At 45.5% G+C, this 26,611-nt stretch overlaps 1 protein-coding gene across 1 annotated transcript in view; it reads right to left on the bottom strand.

Annotated features, from left to right (window-relative positions):
- The window catches only part of KIF11 (kinesin family member 11), a 298,525-nt gene that overhangs the window by 112,830 nt on the left and 159,084 nt on the right, over positions 1-26,611 (bottom strand). The window contains exon 16 of the mRNA XM_086951983.1: positions 3,679-3,804. Within this exon, the coding sequence (XP_086808109.1) occupies positions 3,679-3,804 (126 nt within the window). The remainder of the gene's footprint in view (positions 1-3,678; positions 3,805-26,611) is intronic.

The following is a 26,611-nucleotide window of genomic DNA, read 5'->3' as shown; positions in this document are numbered from 1 at the left end:
TGACAAATATTAGTCAGAAAGATACTAGGTATCGCTGAAGATCCCGAAAACCGTTAGCGTCGGAGACGCGGAAAAAAGGGAACTGACGTCATCACGCCGGCGTGGGCCTAATATGGGGTCGGTGACGTCAGACGGAGTCGCGCGCGATGCCGTGCTCCTGTGACGTCGCCCACGACGGCGTGCTACGAAGAAAATTTCCGAACGTTGCTGACGCAAGGGGGATATTCACAAGGTGAGGAATCCACACGGCAGATGTATCTATCAGAAGAGATATTTCCAGGCAACACAACTAAGATATCTCCTGGAATGGCACCGCCCCGAATCAGAAAAGAGATGGCTATTCCAAGACCACGCAATGGCCCAGATGCCTCTATGGAGGGTCCCTTTCTTAAGACGTCAAGACCGCCCCACGTACATGAAAAAATCTCTGATCACGCGTACGATTTTACAGGTGTGGGACAAGGTGGCTGTCTCTAGGGGCCTCACTACTTGTCCCTCGCCGATGACAACTTTGTTTGACAACCCAGCTTTCGAGCCAGGCATGGTGAGTGGCTCCTTCCCCCAATGGAGGTCCTCAGACTGCAGGTCAGCTGGTCACTTGTTTGACCGGGAAGGTTTTATGCCGCTACAAACCCTACAGGAGACCAACGCACTCCCGCGTATTCCGCGCTTCCAATACTTTCAAATTAGTCACTGGCTTACGAATAGGGACGTGTTACCGCAGGTCAGTAGGCACCTTACGCCTTTTGAAAAATGGCTCCACACCAAGAAGACCGACAAGCTGGCGATAACCGATCTGTACAAAATGCTGTGTTTTCCGCTTCCTGCGTCGCGTTCAGCGGGTCAAAAAAGGTGGGAGCGGGAAATAGGTCGACCTCTCACCAGCAAGAAGTGGCAAGATATATACTATAGGGCCCACCACACAGCTAGGAATGTGGCTAGCAAGGAATCGGCTGCAAAGATAGCCTACTATTGGCACCTGACGCCGGCACGGCTTCACCAAAGTAACCCCTGCCACGATCCTCAGTGCTGGAGGGGCTGTGGACAGGTAGGCACTCTAACTCCCATACTTTGGGACTGCGCAGAGGTGCGAGAATTTTGGGAGCAGGTACTTCGAGACATAGATAAATTCTTTGATACAGAAATACCACGCTTCCCGGCTTACACACTGCTGGGTCTCCCCAACAAAATCACCTTCCCTTTTAAATCACTCAGGGGTAAACAAATAGGGCTGGCAATGGGGGCGGCGATGCAGCACATCCTCTCATTATGGGGCACTACACGGAAACCCACACACACGGGGTGGCTCCACAGGATCTGGTACACATTGGGCATGGAAAGGATACAGGCCTCCCTCACCCAAACACAAGACACGTTCCGGGACACCTGGCACCCCCTGGCCATGTTTTGTATTTTACTTCTTGAAAAGGCTTCCATGGCACTCCAGACATCAAAACGGGAACCTATACCACATTGAACGATATGGAGCCACACAAACCACCCTTGAGAACTGAGTTTTTTGATCATAAAGACTTAGTAATAGCGATTCATAGTGGAGAAGAACTCCCCCTCCTTTCTCATAAGGGAGTATTAGAACTGCTATTTTTTAAGTGAACTGTCAATTTTTTAGACTAGATTTTATCTACAAATGCTATTGGGATCCTGACTGCGGCAGATGTGGGATGGAAGACGCTTTGCCATTCACCAGCAACATGCTCCAAGTAGTCTAGTCTGTTGGTCTAATGGTGATATTGAAGAGTCTTCCACCCGCACTGATGTGGAGAGTGGCTCCAGATATGGTGGGGAGAAGACCACCAGATCATTAAAGTAGTCCGTGGTCCTTGAGGGCCTAGACTGACATATACACAGCTGGTTTACCGGGCAGTGTCTCCTCTACAATCCTCTGGAGGATCCAGCTGAGGTCTTGGTCAAAAGTTCTTGGACAGTGGCAACACTGTTAGGATGGTAATTTACTTGGCTTTGCAAGTTTGCTAGTGCCGTAGGACCTCAGTCATAGAACAGATCAATGTCTTACCAACAAACAGGGAAGTAGACTACTTTACAATAAATCTCTGGCTTTGTGATAAAAGACTGGATTTGCAACCAGTATCTCCTCATATTTTCTTTTAGTATTCGCCTTTTTACATATGAAAGTTGGTGCAAACCAGAGATATCATACAAGTAAGAACTCCATCCCGTTTAGTTTACACTTCTTCATAACCATGTGTTTGACTAGTCTCTCCGTGTAACATTTCTAGCTGAAGAATTAGCGTTTAGCATTTGTTCTTAAACTTTTTTCCGGCATTTCGATACGATATGTTTTACACCATTACAGGCATTATTGGTTACGTGTTTTTACAAGTATGCTCAATAGTCACATTCCGTACACCAGTCAAAACGACAATGTGACCACAGAACACAGTAGTTTTCTGTATCTATGATCTTTGGGCACATTGGCTTTATAGATTGCACACTAAAAACTGGATATGTCAGTGGCACATTTCTAACGATGCATGTGGTCATCACGATCTCTTTTGAATTAAAATGCATGTCAATCACATAAACAATGTAAAAAGATATTTGAATTGACAACGACAGAGAGGGACTAACTGTTTGTTTTCTTTTGAAAATGTTACAGATAATTTACGCCCCTTAAGAAGGGCCACGGCCCGAAATGCATTGGGCAATGTGATATATGATTATACACAGGAGATTTCCGTTACGTTTTCATAATCTACTGAATTGAAAGTACCAGCAAACTAAAAGTAACTTTCATGAAATGAAGAAGAATTAAAATTTGATTTCAAGTCACACTGCTTTGAATTTTTTTTTTACCTTTACTACATATGTTGATTAGAGTGCGAGTGGGGGACGCCCCTCTGTTGTGGAGGTCTGCGCATTCATGGTGCCCATGGCGGCATTCACAGTGGATGACACATGGAAAGACAAGCAACCTTTAAGATGTTTTCCTAGGGGTCTGATGCTTCGCATCGGCCCATGTGCAAAGATACACTTTCACTCTTCAAGGAAGCAGACTACACCACCACAAAATGAGCTGGTTGGTCGCTTAACACAGATGGAAGAGTCAGTGGAGGCCTGGTATAGAGCCACAAATTTGATAATTGCAGGCATTGAGAAAAGGTCCCAAATCACATGGGTGTTCTTAATGTGGTGATCTTGGCAGAAGAACTTACATCTTGCAATGTGATCATTGGGACTGGTTATTCCAAAAGCCTGGGCAGTGAAGTAGTATGGGCAGGCATCCTCCGTCGGAGCACCTTATAGGGTGCACCAAGGCACGGAGCACAGATGCTTCTCTATGAGATTGTTTCTCTGGAAAGGAATTGTAACGCCAACGCCTTTGACTAACAAAATATAAAAGGGGAGGACAGTGGGAAATTAGTCACGCTGAGTAAAGTGCTGAATGCACTGCATGGTTGGGATCATGCTGAACAGCCCAAAAACACACATGGGCCAAGAGTGGCATTCCCTTTTACAATGTGCTGAAGCCAGAATGTTTAAATGCTGGATACCCCCTTATTCCATAGATTTGAAAGGGAGATCTGAACTGACAATTCATATTGCAGAGTGCCCTTAATTTGAATAATTCAAAGCGAAGCAAATTAAATAAAAAACACATTTGAAATCACAGGGTTATAAATGGTCGGAAAAGGTTACCTTCTCAGCCAATGCAGCAAAATTTTGCAGGGAGTGTTTCATGTGAGAATTCAGATCCAGCAGAGAGGTCACCATAGGTAACAGATTTCTTTTAAACGTTCTCTCCAAGTTAGTTTTATGATCCGCCTGAATATAAAAAATGTATTACATTCTCAATAACAATTTGCTTGTACAAAAACAAAAGAACATTTATATGCACAATTAATGCCAGTCGTCCAAATGCAGAATTTTACTTCAAATCATTAAGACTAGTCTCATAACTCACCCAATTGTTACATTTTTCATCAAACATTAAAATAGTTGGATTGAGAAAGAGCACATGCTAAAATGATATGGGGTACACCAACAAGGAAACAAATGTAAAAGCCAGCTCTAGCTATGTAACCGTTTACTAGAGTGACCAGAATGAGTGGCAGTTTGACTAATTTTTTGTGCGATATTTGATCGTTTCACTAGATTTTATACACAGAGATATCTCAAGGTGCCGGACTGGACCAGAAAATCATCAGACTCCAGCAACAAAGTGGTACCTGCTGTCAACATGTTAAAACTGGTATTTTTAAAGGGTGCTTCCCACAGGAAAGACACCTGTCCACTATAGTTTCCACAAATCATAAAGGGTATGGAACAATCTGAAATTATCTTAATTCTAATAAAAATATCCAGGAGGAACAAGGGCAATGATTAGCCTTCCAACAGACACCAATAATTCGAATAAATGGCACAAAATGCTACGGTTTTCATATCTAGAAAGTCTTTCAAGAAATATCACAAAAGTGTTTAAGAAGAATGCCAAATATTTAATTTCTATAATTAGCGAGGGGACCAGGTTTTATTGATGGAGCTCGCCAACAACACGAACCAAGCCTAAAAATGAAGAATATAATCCAAACTTTGATACCACATAGAAATATAACCTTCCTCATAGTGGCAAGCCGCAATAAAACCTGTCCCTAACAAGAGTAGTGTAAGAATGCAGGGTACGATCTTTGAGAACAGTACAAAATATGGCACTAAAGAACATGTTGCTGACCTTCGACAATCTAGCCATAGATTCCTTAACTTTTGAGCAGACGGTTCCTAATGCCATTTTCTGGTCTACTTCAACAGTTTGTCAGTTGGAACAGTGTGCTTCTTTCATTGTCTTCAGGCTTTAAGGCTTGTGGGTCTTGTGCACGACAGATGTTTGTTACAGACCCGCATTGAATGCAGTGTTTGGGGGAACACTACAACTCTAGAGATTGTGGCTCCTGCCAGAAGCTGAAGCCGAAGGCACTCAAGGAATGCCGAATGAAACTCTTGGCAGTGCTGCTGACACAGTCTTCAGGCACTTCACACCAGCCTCTGTCTACTTCTCATTTGGAGGCACTGGGACGTTCCTGGTGCCGGAGACGTTCAAGGGGACGTAGATCTCCATAGACGTCTAAAGGGAAGCATAATCGGTTGAAGTTGTGGCACCTCTTGACTTCACCATGTTATCCCTCACAGCTCGTCCCAATCGCAGGTTGAGTAGTCCGGACACGACCCCGGGGCGTTGATGACCCAAATGAAGGAAATCTATAGTCTTCTGCTTCTCATCTTTGAGCCACCTCCTCCATCCCTTGGAGCGACGTCAGCCCCATGAAGTAGAGAGGAGCCACTCCAGTGAGTTCGCCCTCTGTGTCAGTTGGTGTGGGGAAAACAAATATATAGATATCCATGTGTATGTATTACATAGATATGGGAATCCACTCCAATTCTCCCCAGCACTATTTTAGACCCATTGAGCTATCTATACCTGTCTGACGAAACTGCTTGCTCTGTACTTTGCAGGGCACCCCTCCTTTACTAATCTATTCCAGCCTGACCCAAGGCCCTTTACTCTCCTCCGACACCTCCTTGGTAACAGCTGCCAAAATAAACCACACTCTAAGGCGTTCCTTCTCTTACAAGTGTCGCTTGACCTGCCTGTGGTCTGCTTGCTTTGCGCCATTCTGAGGAGGGTTGGAAGATTTATTTACCCAACAGTTGGGCCACCCGAGTTGTTGGTTCAGCACCGGTCAGCATTGGCCGACTGCTTTGGTGCCGGTGCTCAGCCCTTCCGGGTTTCCGCCTTCAGCATATATTCTCGATCAACAGACTCTGACATGGACGTCGACTGCACCAATCAGAGCCATTTCTCCTCCCCTTGGCATCTGGTGCGAAGTTGGAGTCAACAGGAGGCAATGTTTTTCCACTTTCCTCTCATGAGACTTCTGAAAGGTAATATGGAGGATTCTGGGTTATTACAGCATATTGCTGACAACATTCCACCTCTTGTAGAAGAGATTTGACTTTCTGCACTTGGTGAGGCTAGAGTCTTACCCAGCCTCAGTGTAGGAAGATGGCTCTGTATATACGAAACTAAAATGAGGTATAGAGTCCAGTGGAACCCCAAAGGTACACAGAGGTAAAAATAGATGGCACCTTACTCTCTATTTTTGGTAGTGTGGGTAAGCAGTAAGGCTTATCAGAGGGTAGTGTTAAGCATTTGTTGTACACACTCAGGCAAGAAGTGATGTCACAGACCAAAAGACTGTACTTAGACAAATTTGTTTGTATCAAAAATATTTAGTTATTTTATTTATTTCTAGAACCAAGCCAAGCCTGGTGCAGGTAAGTGAAATAATACTTTGCAAAATTTTAAGCAGCGATTTACATTTCAATGCAGGTTCAAATACAGCTGGTTGAGTTACAGTTAAGTCAACACGTCAAAATTACTTTAGTTACTTTGAAGATTACAGTACACTTTACTTATTGGATTACTTTTTAAGTTACTTTTGCTAATCCGAGTGATGTGCCTAGATATCACACTGAAACATTTCCTAGACGAAAGGTAAGTAATTCAGTTTTTACAATTATGCATACAAACCAACTCCACACACACAAGAATTAAAGGAAAAGCAGTCAATGCAATCCTATGAGAGGATACAAAGTTAAAGGTTTGCAGCCAAGTATTTATATGTGGGAGTTTGTATTCTGGGGTTAGAACCAGGGTTATCCCAGGGTCGAGGATGCACTGTTACACCCTCAGCGGCACTAGGGGCCGAGTGCAGCATGATGAGGCCCAATGTTTTCCAGTGGGGTATAGGGGGCTTCTGGTTGCTCACGAGCAGGCCACAGCGTTGTGGAAGCAAAGCTCCTGGTGTTCGAATCATGGCAAAGGGGGATCCTGTTTAACACACAGTGCACCCACAGCAGAGCAGGGGCGCCTAGGCGCTGGTTTTGCGTTGGGTGCCATGTTATTATAAATGAGGATTCTCTGGTTCCAACAAACACTGCAGGCTCAGGGACGAAGATCTCCTGGAAGTGACCACCGGTTGGAGAGTTAAGTTGGGATGCCTGGGGATGCTGGGACACAGTTGGTTGGGCCACCCAAGGCCGTGGGACCTCAGGTGCAGGGGTGTCATTAGGCATCGGGTTTTCTTACCAGCTCCAGTCGTGGTTGAATGGATCCTCCAGAAAGGGCCTGCAGGCGTCAATAGGAAATTCAAGGCAGGTCAGATATCACCAGATCTCAGGTCAGGCTTGCCAGGGAGACCTCCTTTTGGTGTTAGGCCACTCTAATTCGGGCCGTGGGTGTTGGGTGCAGACTCTCGGATTTGGCTGGAGCCAGAGTCTGTGGGTGAGCAAATCGGATGCTCACAGGAGAAAGTCTTGGTTTTGGAAGGCAGGGCAGTTCCTTTGTGTTCTTGAGGACTGCTGGCTGTAGGACACGCCAGGATTTCGCTGGAGCAGGGTCAAGGTGCAGACAGGCTGGTAGAACTGGGGCCAAGTCAGTGGGTGTTCTCCCCTTCTTAGTTCAGCGCGGCTTTTTCAGTTCTTCTTCTGGTCGGTTCTTGTCTGAGGAGGCAAGGTTTGGGGTTGCCCCGAAATACTAGATTTAGAGGCGTTACAGGTAACGGTCGGGACCAATGGGTCCCTTACTTGGGCTGGTACACGCCCTATTATGCCACCCTCTAGTGTGACGGGGGTCTCTCTGGTTGGCTGGGTCCCCCATCTGCGAGATGGAGGGGAATGAGAGTTGTGCTTCACCTCGCCTCCCCCACCGGAGGAGTATGGTTGGCAAAGGTGGGCACACCTCCCTTCCTCACTTGGATTTCCTGCCGATTCTCCTGCCCAAAGTGGGGGTCAGAACCGGTGGGTGTGAGAAAGTGCCATTTTGCATTGGTATGCCCCCACTTTTTTCTGACTGTTGATGTGCTTTGACTGAGTGTGCCCTGGGCTCCGGCAACCAGGTACCCAGGGCCTGTGTTCCTTCCCTAAAACTGTGTTGAAACTAAAACCCAATTGGCATCTCTGGCCACCTGTCAGCCCCTAGTAAATGGTACCCTAGGTACCCAAGGCATGGTGACCAGAGAAGACCCCCTAAGGACTGAAGCACTTATTGTGCCATCCTTAGGGTCCCTGTACCCTGGCACCCACACACTGCCTTGAACTAAACAAAGAGCTAAACAAAGAGTCTACATGGCACACACACATCCCTGTGTGCCATGCCCACAAACCCGCTGCCCTGAAATACATCAGTCACCCTTCTAGCTGGGTGCCCTATGCCAGTGGTGTGGGCACATGTGCATGAGCCCTGTGCCCCTACAGTACCCAGGGCCATTCTTGGGCACTAAGTGCAGTGATGCCATTAAGAGTATATAGTGCTGGGTGGTCAACATTACGAACTCCACAGCACCATAATGGCTACACTGAAGACTGACAAGTTTGGTATCAAACTTCTCAGCACATTAAATCCACATTGTGGGATTTAATGAAAAATGCACCACTGAGGTAATCTTAGAGATGCCCCCTGAAGCCTTACCATAGTCCACGTCTTGACTGAGGCTGCCCCACAGCAGACATGTTGCTAGACCCCTGGGTGGAGAGCCCTGGGTGCCAGCCTGTGCCAACCCCAGCCCTGAGGTGGGGGAGACTAGGTGAAGCACGACCCCGGGTTCCGGCCATCTTGAAGATGGAGGCCTGCCCAATCACAGTATTTAGGTGAACCTTCCTTTCTCAGATCCCGATAAGAAAAGATCAAGAAGAAGACGACCCGCGATGTAGCTGCTAACAGGACGACACCAACTGACTTGGCCCTAGCCCTACCGGTCTGTTAATCCTGGAACCTGCTCCTGCCTAATCCAGGAGACTCCTGCGGACAGCAACCTTGGGACACCCGGAGGACCTGCCTGCCTTGACCCTCTTGAAGATTGGGACTCCCATCAGCAGAGGTTCTGCTTCAACACCCCCTGGTGCCAGCCAGGAAGCTCCGGACCAGCCCACTATGCACCGGCCGAGCCTGGCCCGTGCCAGATTGATCCAAGACCACGAGGATGCCCCCCCGGCGACTGGGACCCTAAGTCCAGTGCCCAAAGAACCTCCTTGACGAGCCAGACGACGCCTGCAGACTCAGAACCAGTGCCCCCCCCCCCCAATCGCGACCAGTTGAGGGTAAGCTTTTCTGACCCCCCCAAAGACACCCCTGCACCCGGCGCCCTGCAACCCCATGCGCCTTCCTTTGGGGTACCTACCTGTGCTCCAAGATTTCAACTGACGTCTCGAAGTGGTGGTCACCCCTGAAGAGTCTCCGTCCCCCAGCCTGCAGCCTTTGTTCATCTTATACCTTTCCCATTGAATAACATTGAGCGCACGGCAGCTCAAAAGCCAGCAGTCACCAACCGAAGGCCCCCTTTCCCTCATTGGATATCATTGGGCCTACCTACCTCTGCACCCAGCTGCCCCTGTGCCGCTGGGATTGAACCAACTTTATTTACCTGACCCTGGGGGACCCCTCAGTCTATGCCCAGAACCTTAACTTCACCAACCAAGTACTCACCTGGAAATCGGTAACTCACTTACCTGCCATTGGATAACATAGACATCTCCTCATATGTTCCAGCACGGTCTCTGAGGTCCTCTGGTCTCCACTTGGCTATAGTGCAGCGTTTCAAGAGGTCTAGGATTGGCGGCCGCTCCTTTAGAGTGCTCGCTGCCAAGTTATGGAACTCCCTTCCTGTTCATATTCGTGCTATTGACGGACTACTTTCATTCAGGAAGGCTGTAAAAACTTTCCTTTTTCCCCTAGACCCCTAGTGTTGTTGTGTTTGAGTTTCTGTTATCGCTTTTGCCCAGTTTTTCTGTTCTGTTAGCTCCAGGACGCCCCTTTGCTGGGGCATCTGTGCGCTCTACATATCCGGCTAACATAACATAACATAACATTTTGACTCGAAAATTTTCAAAGTGTGAAGTTTTGAAAACTGAAAATATTCATAAAATCAGCCCCAGTCCGAATTCACCTGTGATCAGGGGAGAAGCCAGTACTGTACCTTTCAGCCCAGTACTGAACCGCAAAAGTAATCCCAACCGGGTTAACTAGTAATCTGTATTTTCTACATAGGAACCCATTGTCTGCTTTTCTATGAAATTTCTTCTTTTTGCAGAGTGGGCTGGTCCGGAGCTTCCTGGTTGGCACCGGGTGGGTTGTTGTAGCAGAGCCTCTACTGATGGGAGCCCCAGTCTTCAAGAGGGTCAAGGCAGGCAGGTCCTCCGGGGTGTCCCAGGGTTGCTGTCTGCAGGAGTTGCCGGGATTAAGCAGGAGTAGGTTCCAGGATTGACAGGCCGGTAGGGCTGGGGCCAAGTCAGTTGTTGTCGTCGTCCTGTTAGCAGCTGCACGGCGGGTCTTCTTGATCTTCTCTTCTTTTTGTATCGGGATCAAAGGAAGGAAGGTTCAGGGAACCCCTAAATACTGAATTTAGGGGAGCTACAGGTAGTTAAAGGACAGGGACCGATGGGTCCCTGTCCTTGGGTGAGTACACTCCCTAGCCTGCTCCTCTCCTGTGGGAGGGGGGCAGGAGCCTAGCTGGGATTGGGCAGGGCTCCCCCTCTTCAAGATGCCCAGAGTCCGGGGTTGTGCTTCACCTCGTCTCCCCCACCGGACAGGTGGGGTTGGGTTGGCACAGGCTGGCACACCCCTCTTCCTGACGTTGGTTTTCCTGCCAGTCTTCCCGCCAGAGTGGGGGTCAGGACTGGTAGGGGCTGGTTGCTGGGTACAGCAAATGGCCTGGGGAAGCTCACAGAGGCGGCATGCCTTTGAAGCTTCCCCCTGCCCATCCAGGGGGAGGATACCTAGCACCTCGCCCAGGATGTGCATTGTTGCAGGCCCAGGAGAGCGGGGGCTCTCCTACCCAGGGGTCCAGCGACATGTCTGCTGTGTGGCAGCCTCGGCAGCCACTCAGCCCAGACGTGGATTGTAGGTTAGGTTTTCAGGGGGCATCTCTAATATGCCCTCTGGTGTATTTGACATTAAATCCCACACTGGCATTAGTGCAGGTTTAATGTGCTTAGAAGTTTGGTACCAAACTTGTCAGTCTTCAGTGTAGCCATTATGGTGCTGTGGAGTTCGTAATGACAACTTCCCAGCACCATATACTCTTAATGGCATCACTGCACTTACAGTGCCCAGGAATGGCCCTGGGTACTGTAGGGGCACAGGGCTCATGCACCTGTGCCCACACCTTTGGCATAGGGCACCCAGCTAGAGGGGAGACGGAAGTATGCTAGGGCAGTGGGTTCTGTGGGCATGGCGCACAGGGATGTGTGCCATGTCGACTCTTGGTTTAGTTCTGTACTTAGGCACTCAGCCTGCAAAGGCAGTGTGTGGGTGCCAGGGTACAGGGCCCCTAAGGGTGGAAGTGCTGCAGCCCCCAGAGGTTTTCTCTGGTCACCATGCCCTAGGTACCTAGGCTACCATTTACTAGGAGCTGACAGGTGGCCAGAGATGCCAACTGGGTTTTTAGTTTCAGCACAGTTTTAGGGAAGGTAACAGGCCCTGGGTACCTGGTTGGCAGGAACCCAGGGCACACTCAGTCAAAGCCCATCAGCAGTTCAGAAAAAAGTGGGGGCATACCAAGGCACGAAAGATGGCACTTTCTCACATGTGGCCAGAGTGGCGATTGGGGTTTGTCTCAATGTCATTTTAGGTAAAGAACATAGGCCCTGGGTACCTGGTTGGCAGAAACCCAAGGCACACTCAAAATACATCAACAGTTTGGCAAAAAGTGGGGGCAACCATGCAAAAAGAGGGCCCTTTCTTACACTCAGGACTACTGTCTCCAAGACTTGCTACTGGAGGCGAGTTCCCAATTTTCAGATATGTTAAGAGTGGATATGGTTTTTAAATGATCTCTTCCTACAGTGGAGAAATCCACTAATCCTCTGATTGATGTCCTTTATCAAGGTCAGGTCAGACAGGGGTGGAGCCTGTTCTCCAATGTAGTGAGGCCATGCATAAATCAAAAGAGGGAGGAGAATGGGCCCTTATCCTGGGTACCAGGGTCATGTTTTTCGTTCTATAAAAACCCTCATTCAGGTACACAAGATAGGGTTGAATAGCTTGGTTCTCTGCCTTTGTTTAACGTGACAGCATCATCGGTTTATTCTGAGAATTTACCGACCTCCACTTGAAGGAAGACCAACTGGTGTTACAGAAGGGTACAGAAATTAAGAGGGAAAGGAGGGAAGGTGTCCTTGTGAACTGAGTTTAAAATGTACAACATATTGTTGGGAACTTGGGCTAAGTGTGATATGCGGTTCTCAGTGGATTGTGCTATATCTCAGGCACTTGCCTGCTCATTGAGCTCCAGCTTGTCTCCTCAAGCATCCTACCTCTCATTGTTTGGTACTTCAGGTGGCTTCAGCCTCACAGGATAAGGATTCTCTACCTAATGTTCCATAGAATAGTGACTATAGGGGCATGATTCGTGTGATAGGCATATTTGTTTCCTCAACTAGTTCTGCTTTAAGGTCCACTAACCTGTTTTATGTTCTAGGGCAGTGTTTCCCAAACTGGGGTCCGCGGACCCCCAGGGGTCCGTGACACATTCCCTGGGGGTCCATAGGCAACAGTTTTAAAAGCACAGAAAAGTTTCCTCTATAATTAGCAGAGTTCGAACAACAATAAAAGTGTCAGATCATGCCAGTGATTAATGTACCTGCTGGAGAGGAGGAGAGTTTTGTTCAGTGGCAGCTTTGACTTAACTAATGTAGCACAGAGGGTTAATGTGCCTACTGCAAAGAACGTGTAACATGCATTTTAAAACGCAGTATTTTATGTGCATAGGTTCGTGTTACTGCTTTTGTCACAGAGATTCTTTTGTTATTGTGCACTTCACAAGTGACATTTGTAATGTAGCAGAGGGAGTATGATTCAATGTATCTATATATGTGTGATGTAAAGTGCTCTGGCATCCTACAATAGTATGAGGGATGCTATAAAACAAATAAAATGTATGTGACAGAGGGGCTATTACTTCAATATAAAATACTAGGGCCAGATGTATGATCTTTTTTATATGCGCGAACAGGTTCGTGCAAAAACCTATTGGGCCTTGTACATTGCCTATTTCGCGAGTCGCAATTTGTTTGCAACTCGCTAAATACGTTTTGCAACTTGATATTTGGAAGGGGCATTTCCTTCCAAATAGCGAATCTCAAAACCATCTACAAATGTTTTGCGGTCGCAAAACATTCGCAATTACCAATTAATTCAAGTAGATGGTAATGCATTTGCAAATGGGAAGGGGTCTTCAGGGGACTCCTTCCCCTTTGCAAATGCATGCAAAATTATTTTTTAAGGGCAGTCAGTGGTCCCAGGGACCTCTGCCTGCCCTTAGAAAATGAAACATTTGATTTGATTTGATTTATCCATTTGTAGAGCGCGCGAATGCCCAAAGGCGTCTTGGCGCTGTGATTTACCTCTGACTCTTGAAGATGCTGATTAGGGATATGCTGAGAAAAGCCACGTTTTAACTTCCTTTCTGAATGATTTCAATGATGGACTGTTTTTTATATCTAGCGGTAGTTGGTTCCAGATTCTTGCCGTGTGTACCAGGAAACTTCTTCCGCCCCAGTTCGCTCTCTTGAATCTTGGTACCGTGATTGTTTTCTTTTGGCTGGATCTGAGAGGTCTATTTGGCTCATATAGTTTTAAATGGGTTTTTAGAAATTGTGATCCAGTTCCATGGATTGCTTTATATGCTAAGCATAATGTTTCGAATTGTATCCTCTTTTCGATTGGTAGCCAGTGTAGATTTCTAAGTTTATGGCTGATTCTTTCAAATTTTGGTATCCCTAGTATCAGCCTGGCTGCTGCATTCTGCAGACGTTGGAGTTTGATTAGGATTTTCTTCCTGGCTCCAGCATATAGGCCGTTCCCGTAGTCCAGTCTGGACAAGGCTAATGCTGTCACCACTGTCTTACATGAGTCATGTGGTAGGTAGGGTAGGATTTTCTTAATCATTTTTAGAATGTACCACAGTGATGATGCCAGTTTATTTGCTTGGGCATCAAAGGAGAGATTAGTATCTAGAGTGATTCCCAGATTTTTCACCTTTTCTGTTGGTTCGGGACATCCTCCTAGTTCTTTAGGCCACCATGAGTGGGACCATATTTTTGTGTCCCCTCCTAGTATCATGACCTCACTTTTGTCCCCGTTTAGTTTTAGACAATTTGTTCTCATCCATTGGCTGATTTGTACCATGCAGATTTGAAATTTTTCTGCTGTGTTCTCTACGTCTTCATTTATTGAGACCACAATTTGGGTATCGTCAACGTAGGATATTGGGGTGAAGCCACAGTTCCTTATTAGTTGTGCAAGGGGAGTTACATACAGATTAAAAAGAGTGGGGCTCATCGAGGAGCCCTGCGGGACTCCACATAGTAGGTTGAATTGATTAGATTTTGCCTCTCCCGATTCTATTGAGAAAGTTCTATTCTCTAGATAGGAGGCGATGAGTGCACAAGCTGATTCATGTAGTTGTGCTGTTTTCAGGCGTGTTATGAGGATCTCATGGCTGACTGTATAGAAGGCCGCCGATAGATCAAGTAGTATCAAGGCGGCCTTCGATCCGTTGTCCAGTACTTGCCTGAGTTCCTCCACCGCTGTAATAAGGGCAGTTTCTGTTCCGTGCCCTTCACGGAAGCCGAAATGCGAGTGGTCCAACCAGTTGCCGTCCAGTAAGTATCGGGATAGTTGTTTATTTAGTAGTTTTTCTAAAACTTTGGCGGCAAAAGGGATCCTAGCTATTGGTCTATAGTTGTTTGGGCTTTCGCAGTCCAAGTTAGGCTTTTTTAGAAGTGGCCTGATCGATATCATTTTCCAATCATCGGGAAAGATGTTGGTTTTAATGATTTGGGAAAAAAGTTTTTCTAGTACTATACTCAGTTGTTCGGAGCAAATATGCATTATTTTGGACGGACAGGGGTCCATTGGGCTGCCCGAGTTAATGGTGTGGATCTCTTTTTGGATCTGTTCCGCTGTCGGGGGAGTGAATAGGAAAAAGGTGGTAGGATCTGGGTCCTTGCTCACTGGGGTTGTTGTCTGTAAATTGTCCCTTTTGGATATTTCTGTGCTATGGTTTTTAAAAGGAGTCATATACTAGTGATACTTTGCTGACAAAAAATTCTCCTAACACGTTGCAGAAGTCTGAAGATAGTGCTTCTGAGTTGTTATTCTCAAACTTTAACAGTATCAAATAGGGTTTTACTTGAATTTTTAGATTCATTGATTTTATGGAGAAAATGTTTCATTTCCTTTTTCTTTAAATGCATGGTAAATGGGCTGCATTTTCTTTTTAAAACTGCTGTATTTAAAAGCAGTCCAAAACATGGTGGTCTCCTGAGCCCAGCAGGCCGCCATACCTGGGAGGGCTGGCATTCCCAATGGGCTGCAAATTGCGAGAGGCTCATTAATATTAATGAACCTAGCAATTTGCGACTCCATTGGGAATCCCAAACAGTGTTAAACACACTGTTGTACATTTCATTTAGCGACTCGCAATTTGCCACTTGCCATGTGTCGCCAATTGCGAGGCGCTAAATGAAATGGTCGTACATCTGGCCCCAAAATCCTTAGTACTTTCAGTTGTTTTGTATGCACACCTGTGTATTTTTTTCGAATTACTGTTTTAACATTTGAAATTTAACTCCTACAAATTGATTGGGGGTCCCCGGCTTCCAGTGGTGACTCAATGGGGGTCCTCAGGAGTCAAAAGTTTGGGAACCACTGTTCTAGGGCATTTCTCAAGCTTTGTGGGATTCCTTGCAGACTATTTTTGCCATCATTTCCAGATAGCCTCCGATCTAATATAGAGCAGTTGATTCAGGATGGCCAACAGGCAGCTAGCCGATTATTAGATGTGGCATGGATACCACTGATTCAGTGGGTCGGGTCATGGCATCCTCAGTGGTGCTACGTTGTCGCTGCTGGTTAAGTACCTCAGGCTTTTCAGAAGCTGTCCAAGCTACTTTGGTTGATATGACCTTTGATGGCTCCAATCTTTTTGGTGCCCAGGACGACTCTGCTTACCAGCGTTTCTGTAGTAGAAGAGGTGAAACAGAGGCCTAATGTCTTTTTCTTATTATATACTGGGATATTAATCTTTTGTTTCTTAAACCGTAGCCATGGTTGTATAAGTTCCGACTGTTAACGAGTATGGGTCTAAGCACAGACTATATAGATTTTGGAATGGTTATGGCAGATTCAGATATTCTGTAGGTTTGCCATCTTTCCGCCTCTACGGGTTCTATGCAGTGTGGGACTCTTGTGGTCATTTTATCTAATGACGTTCTCTTCAAGGATAGACTTTGATTTGCATCAGTTCTTATACTTGGTTTGGTGTTTCGGACTTTACGATGAATCCATTTATTCATCTACGCTCGATTGTGGAGTGTTGGAAAATCTTTTTTCTGGATTTCTTGGGACAGGATCTTTTGAAAACTTCCTTACTGGTGTAGGGAACTGTAGTTTACAGGGCATTCATTATTGCCTTTGGCCCTTCAAGTCCATAGGCTCATTTCACTCTTTAGGGGGTCATGTACAACTGCACTACTGGTGAGTGTTGTCTTCTGAGACAGTATTTTTCAGCTGCCCTTGGGGCATGTTTTTTCGTGCCTGTGGGGTTGTTTTTATGTACGTTGCCCGTGGTCCTTGCTACAGTTTTTAGAAGGAGCTCATGTTCTTTTTCGTCTAATTCCTGCGTACGTCCGATCTGTTAATTTTGACCAGCTGGTTCTCTTTGAAGACTTTTAAAGGGTTTGTTCGCAGACCCTCCTTCAGGTGGGTATAGCTGTGGCATTTAATTCAAGAGATAAGGAATCTACTGCTATATGTCTCCATCAGGTGAACAAGTTACTTACCTTTGGTAATGCATTATCTGGTAAAGACAGTCTAGCTGCAGATTCCTTAACACCATACCCATCCTCCCCTCTCTGCAAACAATTTGTAATGTAAGAGGTATTTCCTTACACAAACCTGGTTTATACAACGGTGGTCAGTGTTTAAAGCAGCTATGTGCTTCGTCAAACCATTTGATCTTTCCTTATAGACCTTGTCTGGGTGTAAGCTAATGTCCTTTTCCAGCACTGGTTTTATACACCAGTGATCAATGATTCACGTAGTTGTGTGATTCAACAAACCATTTGGTCTAACTTTGTAGATCTTGGCTTCATATTACCATACCATTCATTTCTGTTTTCTAGTTATAAAGATACATTGATCTTTTTTGGCACACAGTTTCCATAGCCACCTTCTATAGTGGCTCCACATTGTGGCACGGAAGGTCGAACAGAAGAACCCAACACCTACAGGCTGGAGGGGACTTATATGACTCCAATGACGTCACAACTGAAGTCAACGTCATCACAGAGTTGTACGGCGACCTCCCTTGGCACACAGAGGTACTGAGAAAAATTCCAGATACTGTCTGGTGCAGGGGGAGAATTCAAAAGTTAAGGAATCTGCAAGAGGGGTCGCAATTTAAACCGCTTGCACTTAACTTTAGATGCCAATGGAGACAGCATTCCCTTGAATGGCTCCAGCTGATGGAGCAAGGATTCGCACGTAACGCGACTTGCTCTCTTCATGAACCTCGCCTGAATCATAACTGTACTAACTCCGATTGTTTGTCATTTTATTTGTATTTCCCCAACACACGGGTGTCCCTAGGAGGCTTGCCTATGTGTTTTTCATCATAATCAAGCTTGCACATTAATAAAATGGCCGCTTTGCAGAAATCCAGTCTGCGCATGCGTCGGTCATACCCATGTGATGTGACGCACTCGCAATCTGGAGGGAAAAGTTCGCTCATGCGCAGTGGTGTTAAAATGGCCGCTTGTCACTAATCATGCTTCATGCTATCTTAAGCCGCTTTTGTATATGCATCTTTTCTGCACTAACTCTTAATGCTATAAGTATTATGAAATGAGGGATTAAGAGTAGTTGGTCATGGTGTACAGTGTATTCATTTTATTCTGTGTTATTAATTTGTTTTCGCTTACTTTTCATGTACCGCGTAAATGAGGGCCTGGACTTAGTAACCAGAATCCATATTGAAGCGGACGTATCCCTCATCACGTGACCTAAGATCTGGGACGTGCAGCAATGGAACCTGGCCAGTTGGCCATTGAAAAGGGGACTGTCCTTTCCTGACGCACCTTCGCCCTTGAAGACCTGCTATTTTTATTCTGAATGTGCAACAATGTTGCAAACCTTTTCTTCACTATTGTACTTTCCCACACGTAGGCCTGGGAACCCAGGTGTTAGGGGGAGGGTAAGGTCACGTGAAGTATAGGTGGTACCTATGATCTAACCACCTCCCTTGACCAATCAGAAGATGGGGCTTTGTCATTTTGCAACATTTATGGGTGGTCTTGGGGACTTAAAACTGTATAAATAGCCTAGCTAAGCTTAGAGAAATTGTCCGACTTGTCCGAGTAGCAGACCTGTCACTGACCCTACGAACTCTATAGGTACCTGATACAGAGTGCTGCGGAGCATTCTGCCTGAAACTTTCCACAAACTCCAAGGGGTGGAAATTAGTCCTAAGTGAAGCACTTTGCTGGGAGATTCGAAAACCCAATCGGGGTTATTGGCGGATTCCGTGCAGACGAGGGGGTAACGCTGGCGTTGCATCCGAACCTGTGAGGGGTTGGTCGTGCCTTGGTGAACCCAGTCCTGACCCAGACCTGAGGGGTATCCTGTCCTGACTGTCCATGAGCTGTACCTGCTCACCTTCTGGTATTTCCTGAATCCTTGAGGGTCCTTGTCCCGTTCTTTCCCAACTGACCCGTGGCCAGGGTTAGTCCTCATTCCCACCTAGGTAAATATTGGTATAGGTGTCTGTCTATACTATAACCCTCAACTTTTCCTCCCCTGATTAAAGCAATCTTGCCTGCGATATTCTCCATGTCTCTTTTGAATGTAATTTCATGCAATTGATTATTAGTAAATGTTCCACTTCTTACCCTTCCTTTAGGACATTGTTGAACCCGACTGTTTATCTAGATTGTTCCACTTATTCCCTTTCCCTTAGTATGGTTGTCGTGAAGTTAGTAAAGATAGCATAAGGTTTAGGAATTAGTATAAAGGTATTAAGCTACATATTAGGTCTTTCTCACGTCCTTGTCCTAGTTTAAACCATATTAGTTAATATGTTTATTGTGATTCATGCCCTATAGTGTTCCCTTTTACTCTATGATACTCACTTTAATCCATAGCTATATCCTTGTTTTGATACTAATCATTGATGTATTGCTTTACATTTGCCTCCTTGTAATGGCATTTTCGTTCTAAACTTATACTATATAAAACCCTTAAAACCATCAAGGTGTCTGTGGTCATTATACATTAAAGTGAGATTAAAGGTATTAAATGTGTAAAGTAGAATTTTCTCCCTTTTAGGAAAACCCTTATCACCTATCCACTGCTAGCTCCTGGTCTGTCAGGAGTAAATGTGCCTGTGGTAAGTCAGGTACATGAATAGTAAGTGGTGTAAGAGTCACCCACTCGATTACTCAGAGCGTGGCAGAGGTTTCACCCGGTTCATTGCAAAACACTGTCATCGTATGCACGCCAGGGCCCAGTGCGTGGAAAATTTGGTAATCTAGTGAGCCGGGTGACCCGCGCGCTCTATCAGTAATTTCTGGTAGCAGAGGATGGTTAGGACTAGCAAGATAGGTAGATAAGATAGTTAGGAAATAAAACCGTGAAAATTAAATGTGCTGCTAAAAAAAATTTTTTTATTTGATTGTGTTATTTAATATTTTATTGCAAAAGAAATCGATTTCAAAATTGTTTTAAATTTTATATATATGTATTGCTGCCAAATATTATATGTTTTATTAACCAATTGTGTGTGATTGTTGAGTGTTGTCTGAAATCCCCGGGGAATTGTATAACGGATGGTGAGTAGAATCCATCGCGTTCTGAGGTCATTTGTAGGGAGGAAAGGTTAGTGCATGGTTCAAGTGGAACTGGAAGCGCTAATTAGGTCTTTTTAGAAAAACTGAGTGAATGACAGTAACGGGACTGCTGATAGAAACCTTGGTCTGATATCACCTAGTAAGGGTCACACTAAGGGAGTAATAGAGTCATCGGAGCTTGTATGATAGCAAAGGGAAACGCTGACGAACCCCAGGCTTAGTATATATCCCGGAAAGAAGTGGATGAGACTGGGTAATAGCAGGTTTTCTAATGCTTGCGTGAGGGTAGGCAAGAGAAGTCTATCCTAAGTGTATGAAAAGTAGACAGAAGTGGTTTATTTGCAGTAAAAGAAGAACTTTCTATCTTTTTAGAACACTCCTACACAATGGCGAATGTTACACGTTGTTGACTAAAATTAATATTAGCATCTTAGAGAAAATACAAAGTTTCCGTTACCTTGTAAAGGAGGGAGTCAGTCGAAGGGCTGCTCTGACGTCACTCCGTGCCGCGCTGGGATTGGTTAAACCAGCGGGTGTGTAGTGAAGCCGAAATTGTAAGGGAGGGGTGAGTGCCTGAGCGTGGGAACGCGTCTCGCGAAAAGGCCGCACACCCATTAGTCAAGAAATTTTGCAACCTCTGCACTGATTGGTTGTTGAGAAATTGGAGTCGCGCTAGCATTGGAAGCACAAACGAAGTAAACATTTTCCGCACCGAGCTTATAGATTGTTACGAGCGGTGTATGTGGTACCCTGATTTTCTGCCTGATCCAAGGAATCTAGGGTGTCATAAAGAGTTGATGAGTAAAGGCAGACCTCACAACATGTACGGAGGAAAGAGAAAAATGTCATTTGTCAGCAAAATAAAGAATTTCTTCAAAACTGACAAACCTGTACGAACTAGGGAAGGCGTGATCATTCCTCCGCCAAATACTCCAGCCTCTTTCATGATGTTGGAGAAAGGGTATCATACCTGTGTATGGTTAGAGAACTGGGTAAAGTACACTGCGGAGGATGGAGTTTTAGCCTTTCCCATTGATGGTACTTTTAACGGGAGAATCCTATTTAACCTGAGGACCCGAATGAATGAATTACATCCCAGACCTAGATTAACTCAGTATGAAGCTTTGGAGGAATGGGAGATTGAGGCTCTAGAGCGAGACAGACCCCGAATGGACAAGGGAGTGACCCGATGGTATCCAAAATTGGTAAAAGAAACCAAGGAGCAGAAATTAAAACAGTGGAGACAAAATATGATGGTAGAAGGGTTATTTCCTATGTTCGGAGCTAATGAAATGGTGGGAGGGAAGAAATGTACTGAGAAAACCCGACACATGATGCCCCTGGGTGAATCGGAAGAGGAGTTTTTAGAAGACTTATTCATGAAAAATCCCCCGCCTTATAATGAAGAAACCAGATCTCAAAGCTTAACTACTCCAGTGAGACCTTCAGGAAGAAGAAGTACTAGTGAAGCCGATTCCACAGGGATAGAACAGAGAAGAGCGGGAGGAGAGGGATTTGGTAGACCCGACCCCGTGGTCCCGAATTACAACCCCTTTGGTGAGGGACTAGTTTTATCGACTCCATCAGCTCCGAATATTTATCCTTCCCTAGTACCCCAAATGATACAGGATCCCCCCATGAATCGAGTATTACACGAGCAGGAAAGGGATGCCCTGAGAGGACAGCGGAATGATCTCATACATGCTATAGCTCAGATTAATCCAAATCCTGAATCCCTGACGATTCCAGTAACCATTGGTCCAGTTTTTCCTCTATATGGGGACAGAATGAATACTCCAAAAACTCCAGTCATAACCCCGATGATGCCCCAGCCCAGAAAAGAACCACTCATTATTGATGACCAAGCAAGTGAATGTGAGTCCATGGTTTCCTTGATGGATCTACCTAATAGGGAACAGGGACCTAGTATGCCTCGAACTGGACCTCAGACTAGGAACAAAGACGTACTAATAGAGTCTTCATCAGGAACTCAAAGTGCGACAGTGGTAACTCCCGAGGAAATAGAAAGGTGGACCAGAGAATTAGAAAAGGGAACCCCTCATCCGAGACCTCTAGATATTTATAAGCTAAGAATAGAGCTAGAGGAACTGAGCGCAGGGAATGTGAGTTTAGACCGAGTAAATGTCCGAGAGGAAAATGAGTTGTTGTTCATGTGCAAACACCTTACTCGGAACGCAAAATCATACTATGACAAATTAATGGAAACGGCAATATGTATGGGAATAGATATCAGCAGATCCAAGGTCCTACAGAAATCCTACAGGGTAGAATTTTCAGACAAAGATCTAGAAAACCTGAATACCGCAGGGAAGAAAACGCAGATTAAGGAACTGATAAACTTAGCACAGAAATGGGGAGATCTAGACAAGTGGAAAGCCAGATGGGCAAAGAAAAAGGAGTATAGCAAGGAGAGACCACGGACTGCTGAGTACGTCCTACAAGAAGTTGACAAACCAGAAAAATTATGTCCCATGAGGGAAGTCCCAGGGGGAAAATATGTCCATGTCCCTTGGTCCAGACAAGATATAGTGTCATTTACCAATGACTTCCCTAAATTGAGGGAGAAGCCGGTTGAGTGGTACCGACAGGTTGAACGCTTCATAAAGGTTCAGAAATGTCTCCTGAAAGACCTGGATGGGTTTTTCGACATTGTAGTACCTGTGGACCTATGGACCGAGTGCAAAATCGAAATCGATTGGCCCAATGAGGAGTACGAGAGAGACTCTGTAACTGGAGCTCCTTCAACTGAAGTAATGAGAAAATATAACCAAGTCATACAAATACCTAAAGAAAAAGGTACCTGCAAAAGAAACAGATTGGACCCGTATAGATAGAACTACCCAAGAACGTGATGAATCAGTCCACTCCTTTTATGAAAGGTTACTACAGGTGTTCAAAACTTACAGTGGAATCGATAATGTGGACATGAAGGATATGACCCATTTCAGTTATCGATTCGTGTTGGGATTGAGACCTGAAATATCCCAGTGGATTAGAGATAACAAAATCAGTTGGCAAGGGAAACCCATTGATGATGTTCTCAAATATGCCAAATACTGCGAAGATGAGATCGAGAACAAAAAGAAAGCCCTAAAGGAGAAGGTGATGTGGGCTCAGGTGAAATTAGCTGAACAACAAGAAAAACAGTTAAGTAAAATGACTAACAGTAATAATGCTACAAATCCGAATACTGGGGGTGGAGGCAGGCCCCGGGTAAAAATGAGTAGAGAAGATGCTATGGAAAAATTCCCCTGTCACGGATGTGGTCAGATGGGGCATTGGAGAGATAAATGTCCGCACTTGCAGGCTGGTAATGCCCCCGTAAATGGTTTAAATCCACAGGTGCAGAAAGAGGGGATCCGAAAGACCCAACAGCAGGTAAATCAACCCCCAGTGCCACGCGCTCCTAGACAGAATTATAGGAATCAGGGTCAAGAGAATGAAAGGGTCGAAGTGTGGGCAAGAGAGAATGAAAGAAATGCACCCATTCCTCAGTACCTGCTAAATGATACTTTTCTCTGTGAGGATCAATACTGACGGGGCCTGAGAGGGGAGGACAAGGAGTGCGTGCTTGGCGCTTCCTTACCGGTAGACCAGACTGGACCATACATTGAAGGAAAGGTTGAAGGGACAGATGTCACCTTTCTGTTGGACACTGGTGCTACCCGTTCCACTGTAAGAACAGTGGACGTTCCTAACCTACCCCTCTCGGGAGATGCTATCCAAGTAGTGGGAGTTTCAAATCAGATAATCAGTACTCCGGTAACTGAGCCTATGGAAATTTCCATAGGGAATTTCAAGGAAATGCACAGATTTGTGGTCTGTGATTCTAGTCCCGTGAACCTATTAGGACGAGATTTGTTGTGCAAAATGCGTTGCACCATCTTTTGCTCACCAAATGGTGTTGAAATTCAGACCCCAGATGAAGATGGCCTGTATAAATTGATGTTACTGAGGCCCGACACAGATATTAAGCCCATGTCCATTGAAAGTCTACCTGAAGAACTGCAATCGAGCGTAATACCTGAAGTTTGGGATTTTACTGGAAAAGATGTAGGCTTAATGGCAAATGTAGACCCAGTAAAAATAGCTATAAAAGCAAATGCTGTATACCCAAATACCAAACAGTATAAAATGAGTGCAGAAGTGAAAGAAGGAGTTGCAAAGGAATTAAACAGATTGCTCAAAGCAAACATCATTCAGGAAGTGATGAGCAGTCCCTGTAATTCGCCCATACTTGGAATTAAGAAGCCTAGCGGAAAGTACAGGGTAGTGCAGGACCTGCGCAAGGTAAACCAAATTGTAGTACCTTGCTGTCCCATAGTACCAAACCCTGCAGTAATACTGTATCAAATTCCTTGGGATGCGGAATGGTTCACTGTCATTGACCTGTGCCATGCCTTCTTTTCCATCCCATTGCATCCAGAAAGCAAATTCCTTTTCAGTTTTGAATTCAACAGCCAGGTCTATGTCTGGAATCGTGTCCCCCAGGGGTACACCGAAAGTCCATCGATTTTCAACCAGATTCTAAAGAAGTGCCTTGAATCTTTGGTACTGCCTAAAGAGTCTGTCCTGGTGCAGTACATAGATGACCTGCTGGTAGCGTCTAGAAGTCAAGACGACTGTGTCACTGATACCATTGCCTTGCTGAATCACCTAGGAAAGGGAGGACATAAGGTTTCGCCAGACAAGCTACAGTTCTGCAAAACCTCAGTAAAATATCTGGGGCACCAGATAGAGAAAGGGATCCGAAAGGTCACTTCAGAAAGGATCAGGATCATTCGAGAAATGTCACTACCAGTAACCCAGAAAGAAGTAAGAATGTTCCTAGGAGTTGTTGGGTACTGCAGACAGTGGATCGTGGGTTTCGCGGCTATAGCTAAACCCTTGATTAACATGACAAAGAAAGGAGCAGAAGACCCAGTTTGTTGGAATGATGAATGCATGACTGCTTGGGTAAAATTGCGAAATTGTCTGTGCACAGCTCCAGCTTTAGGAATGCCTGACTACACTAAGAACTTTGAACTGTTCTGTGACACGAGAGACAATTGTGCGCTCTCGGTCTTAACCCAGGAACATGGTCTGATTAGACGTCCTGTGGCCTACTTTTCGGCCACGCTAGATCCAGTGGCTGCTGGATTACCGGGATGCCTGAAAGCAGTAGCTGCTACCTGTACAAGTCTAGAGCAGAGTGAGAACATTGTGATGGGACATCCTGTCACTGTATTTGTTCCACATTCAGTTGTGATCTTGCTCACCCGAACTAAGACACAGTATCTCACCCCTAGTCGGCTGACTAAGTACGAGAGGATTCTCATTGGTGCAGAAAATGTAATAATTTCCCGATGCAACATTCTAAACCCTGCCACTCTATTGCCCCTTCCCATTGATGTAGAAGCAGGAGATGAAATTGAGCATAACTGCATAGACTTGACTGAATTTAGCACAAAACCCCGTCCTGATATCAAAGAAGTGGCCTTGGTTGATGAAGACCTAAAAATGTTTGTGGATGGTTCATGCTTGAGACATGAGAATGGAGGTTTGAGTGCTGCCTATGCTGTAGTCACTTTGGAAAAGACCCTGGAAGCTTCCTATCTTTTCGAAGTTAAATCTGCTCAAGTAGCGGAGCTCATTGCTCTAACAAGAGCTTGTAAAATTGGGAAAAGCAAAAGAGTAACTGTTTATACTGACAGTCAGTACTTTTACGGGGTTGTTCATGACTTCGGCCAGCTCTGGTTGCAAAGAGAATTCATGACTTCCTCAGGTTCTCCTATCCGGAATGGGAAACCAGTACAAAACTTACTGGAAGCCATCCAATTGCCCAAAGAATTGGCTGTGGTCAAGTGTGCGGCTCACCGATCTGGAAATGACGAGGTGACAGCCGGAAACAGATATGCTGACCAAATTGCCCAGTACTGCGCCCGACATAAAATGTCTCTCCTAATTAAATTATGGGGAGGTGAAAGCAGCTGCCAACTGATGTTGTTTGAAAGGTTGGGAACATGGGACGAATTGAGAGAACTACAGCAGACAACAGACAAGAAAGAAAGGGACATGTGGAGGCAGGATGGATGTCAACCCAGGAAAGGGGATGGTGTTGTGGTCCACGTAACTGATAGGCCTGTACTCCCCGAACGACTGGTTACCGCAATGGCACGGATAATACATGAACCAACACATATTGGGAGGGATGCCATGTGCCAAATGTTTGAAAAGGTGTTCTACAGTCCAAAATTCAGGAGCACAGCAGACAAACTTTGCCAGAGGTGTTTAGTGTGTCAACAGTTCAATGCAGGAAAGAAGACAGTAGTGGAACAAAGTACCATTGGGAGAGCAGAAGGTCCCTTCATTAGGATGCAGGCAGACTTCATAAAACTGTCCCTGTGCAAGGGATATCAATATGTCCTAGTCATAGTTTGCTTGTTTTCCCGGTGGGTGGAGGCTTACCCAGCAAAGAAGAATGATGCCCTGACTGTAGCTAAATTGTTACTTAGGGAACTGATCCCCCGCTTTGGAATTCCTGAGACAATTGAAACAGACCAAGGTGGACATTTTTCAAACGAAGTCCTAAAAGAACTCTGCAAAGCCTTCAAAATGGAGCAAAGGCTGCACTGTGCCTATCATCCAGAGGCTTCTGGAATAGTCGAGC

The sequence above is a fragment of the Lissotriton vulgaris genome, unplaced genomic scaffold (assembly GCF_964263255.1).
Source record: "Lissotriton vulgaris unplaced genomic scaffold, aLisVul1.2 SCAFFOLD_1934, whole genome shotgun sequence".
In the NCBI taxonomy this organism is placed as follows: domain Eukaryota; kingdom Metazoa; phylum Chordata; class Amphibia; order Caudata; family Salamandridae; genus Lissotriton; species Lissotriton vulgaris.
This window is presented reverse-complemented; position numbering and strand designations above follow the sequence as displayed.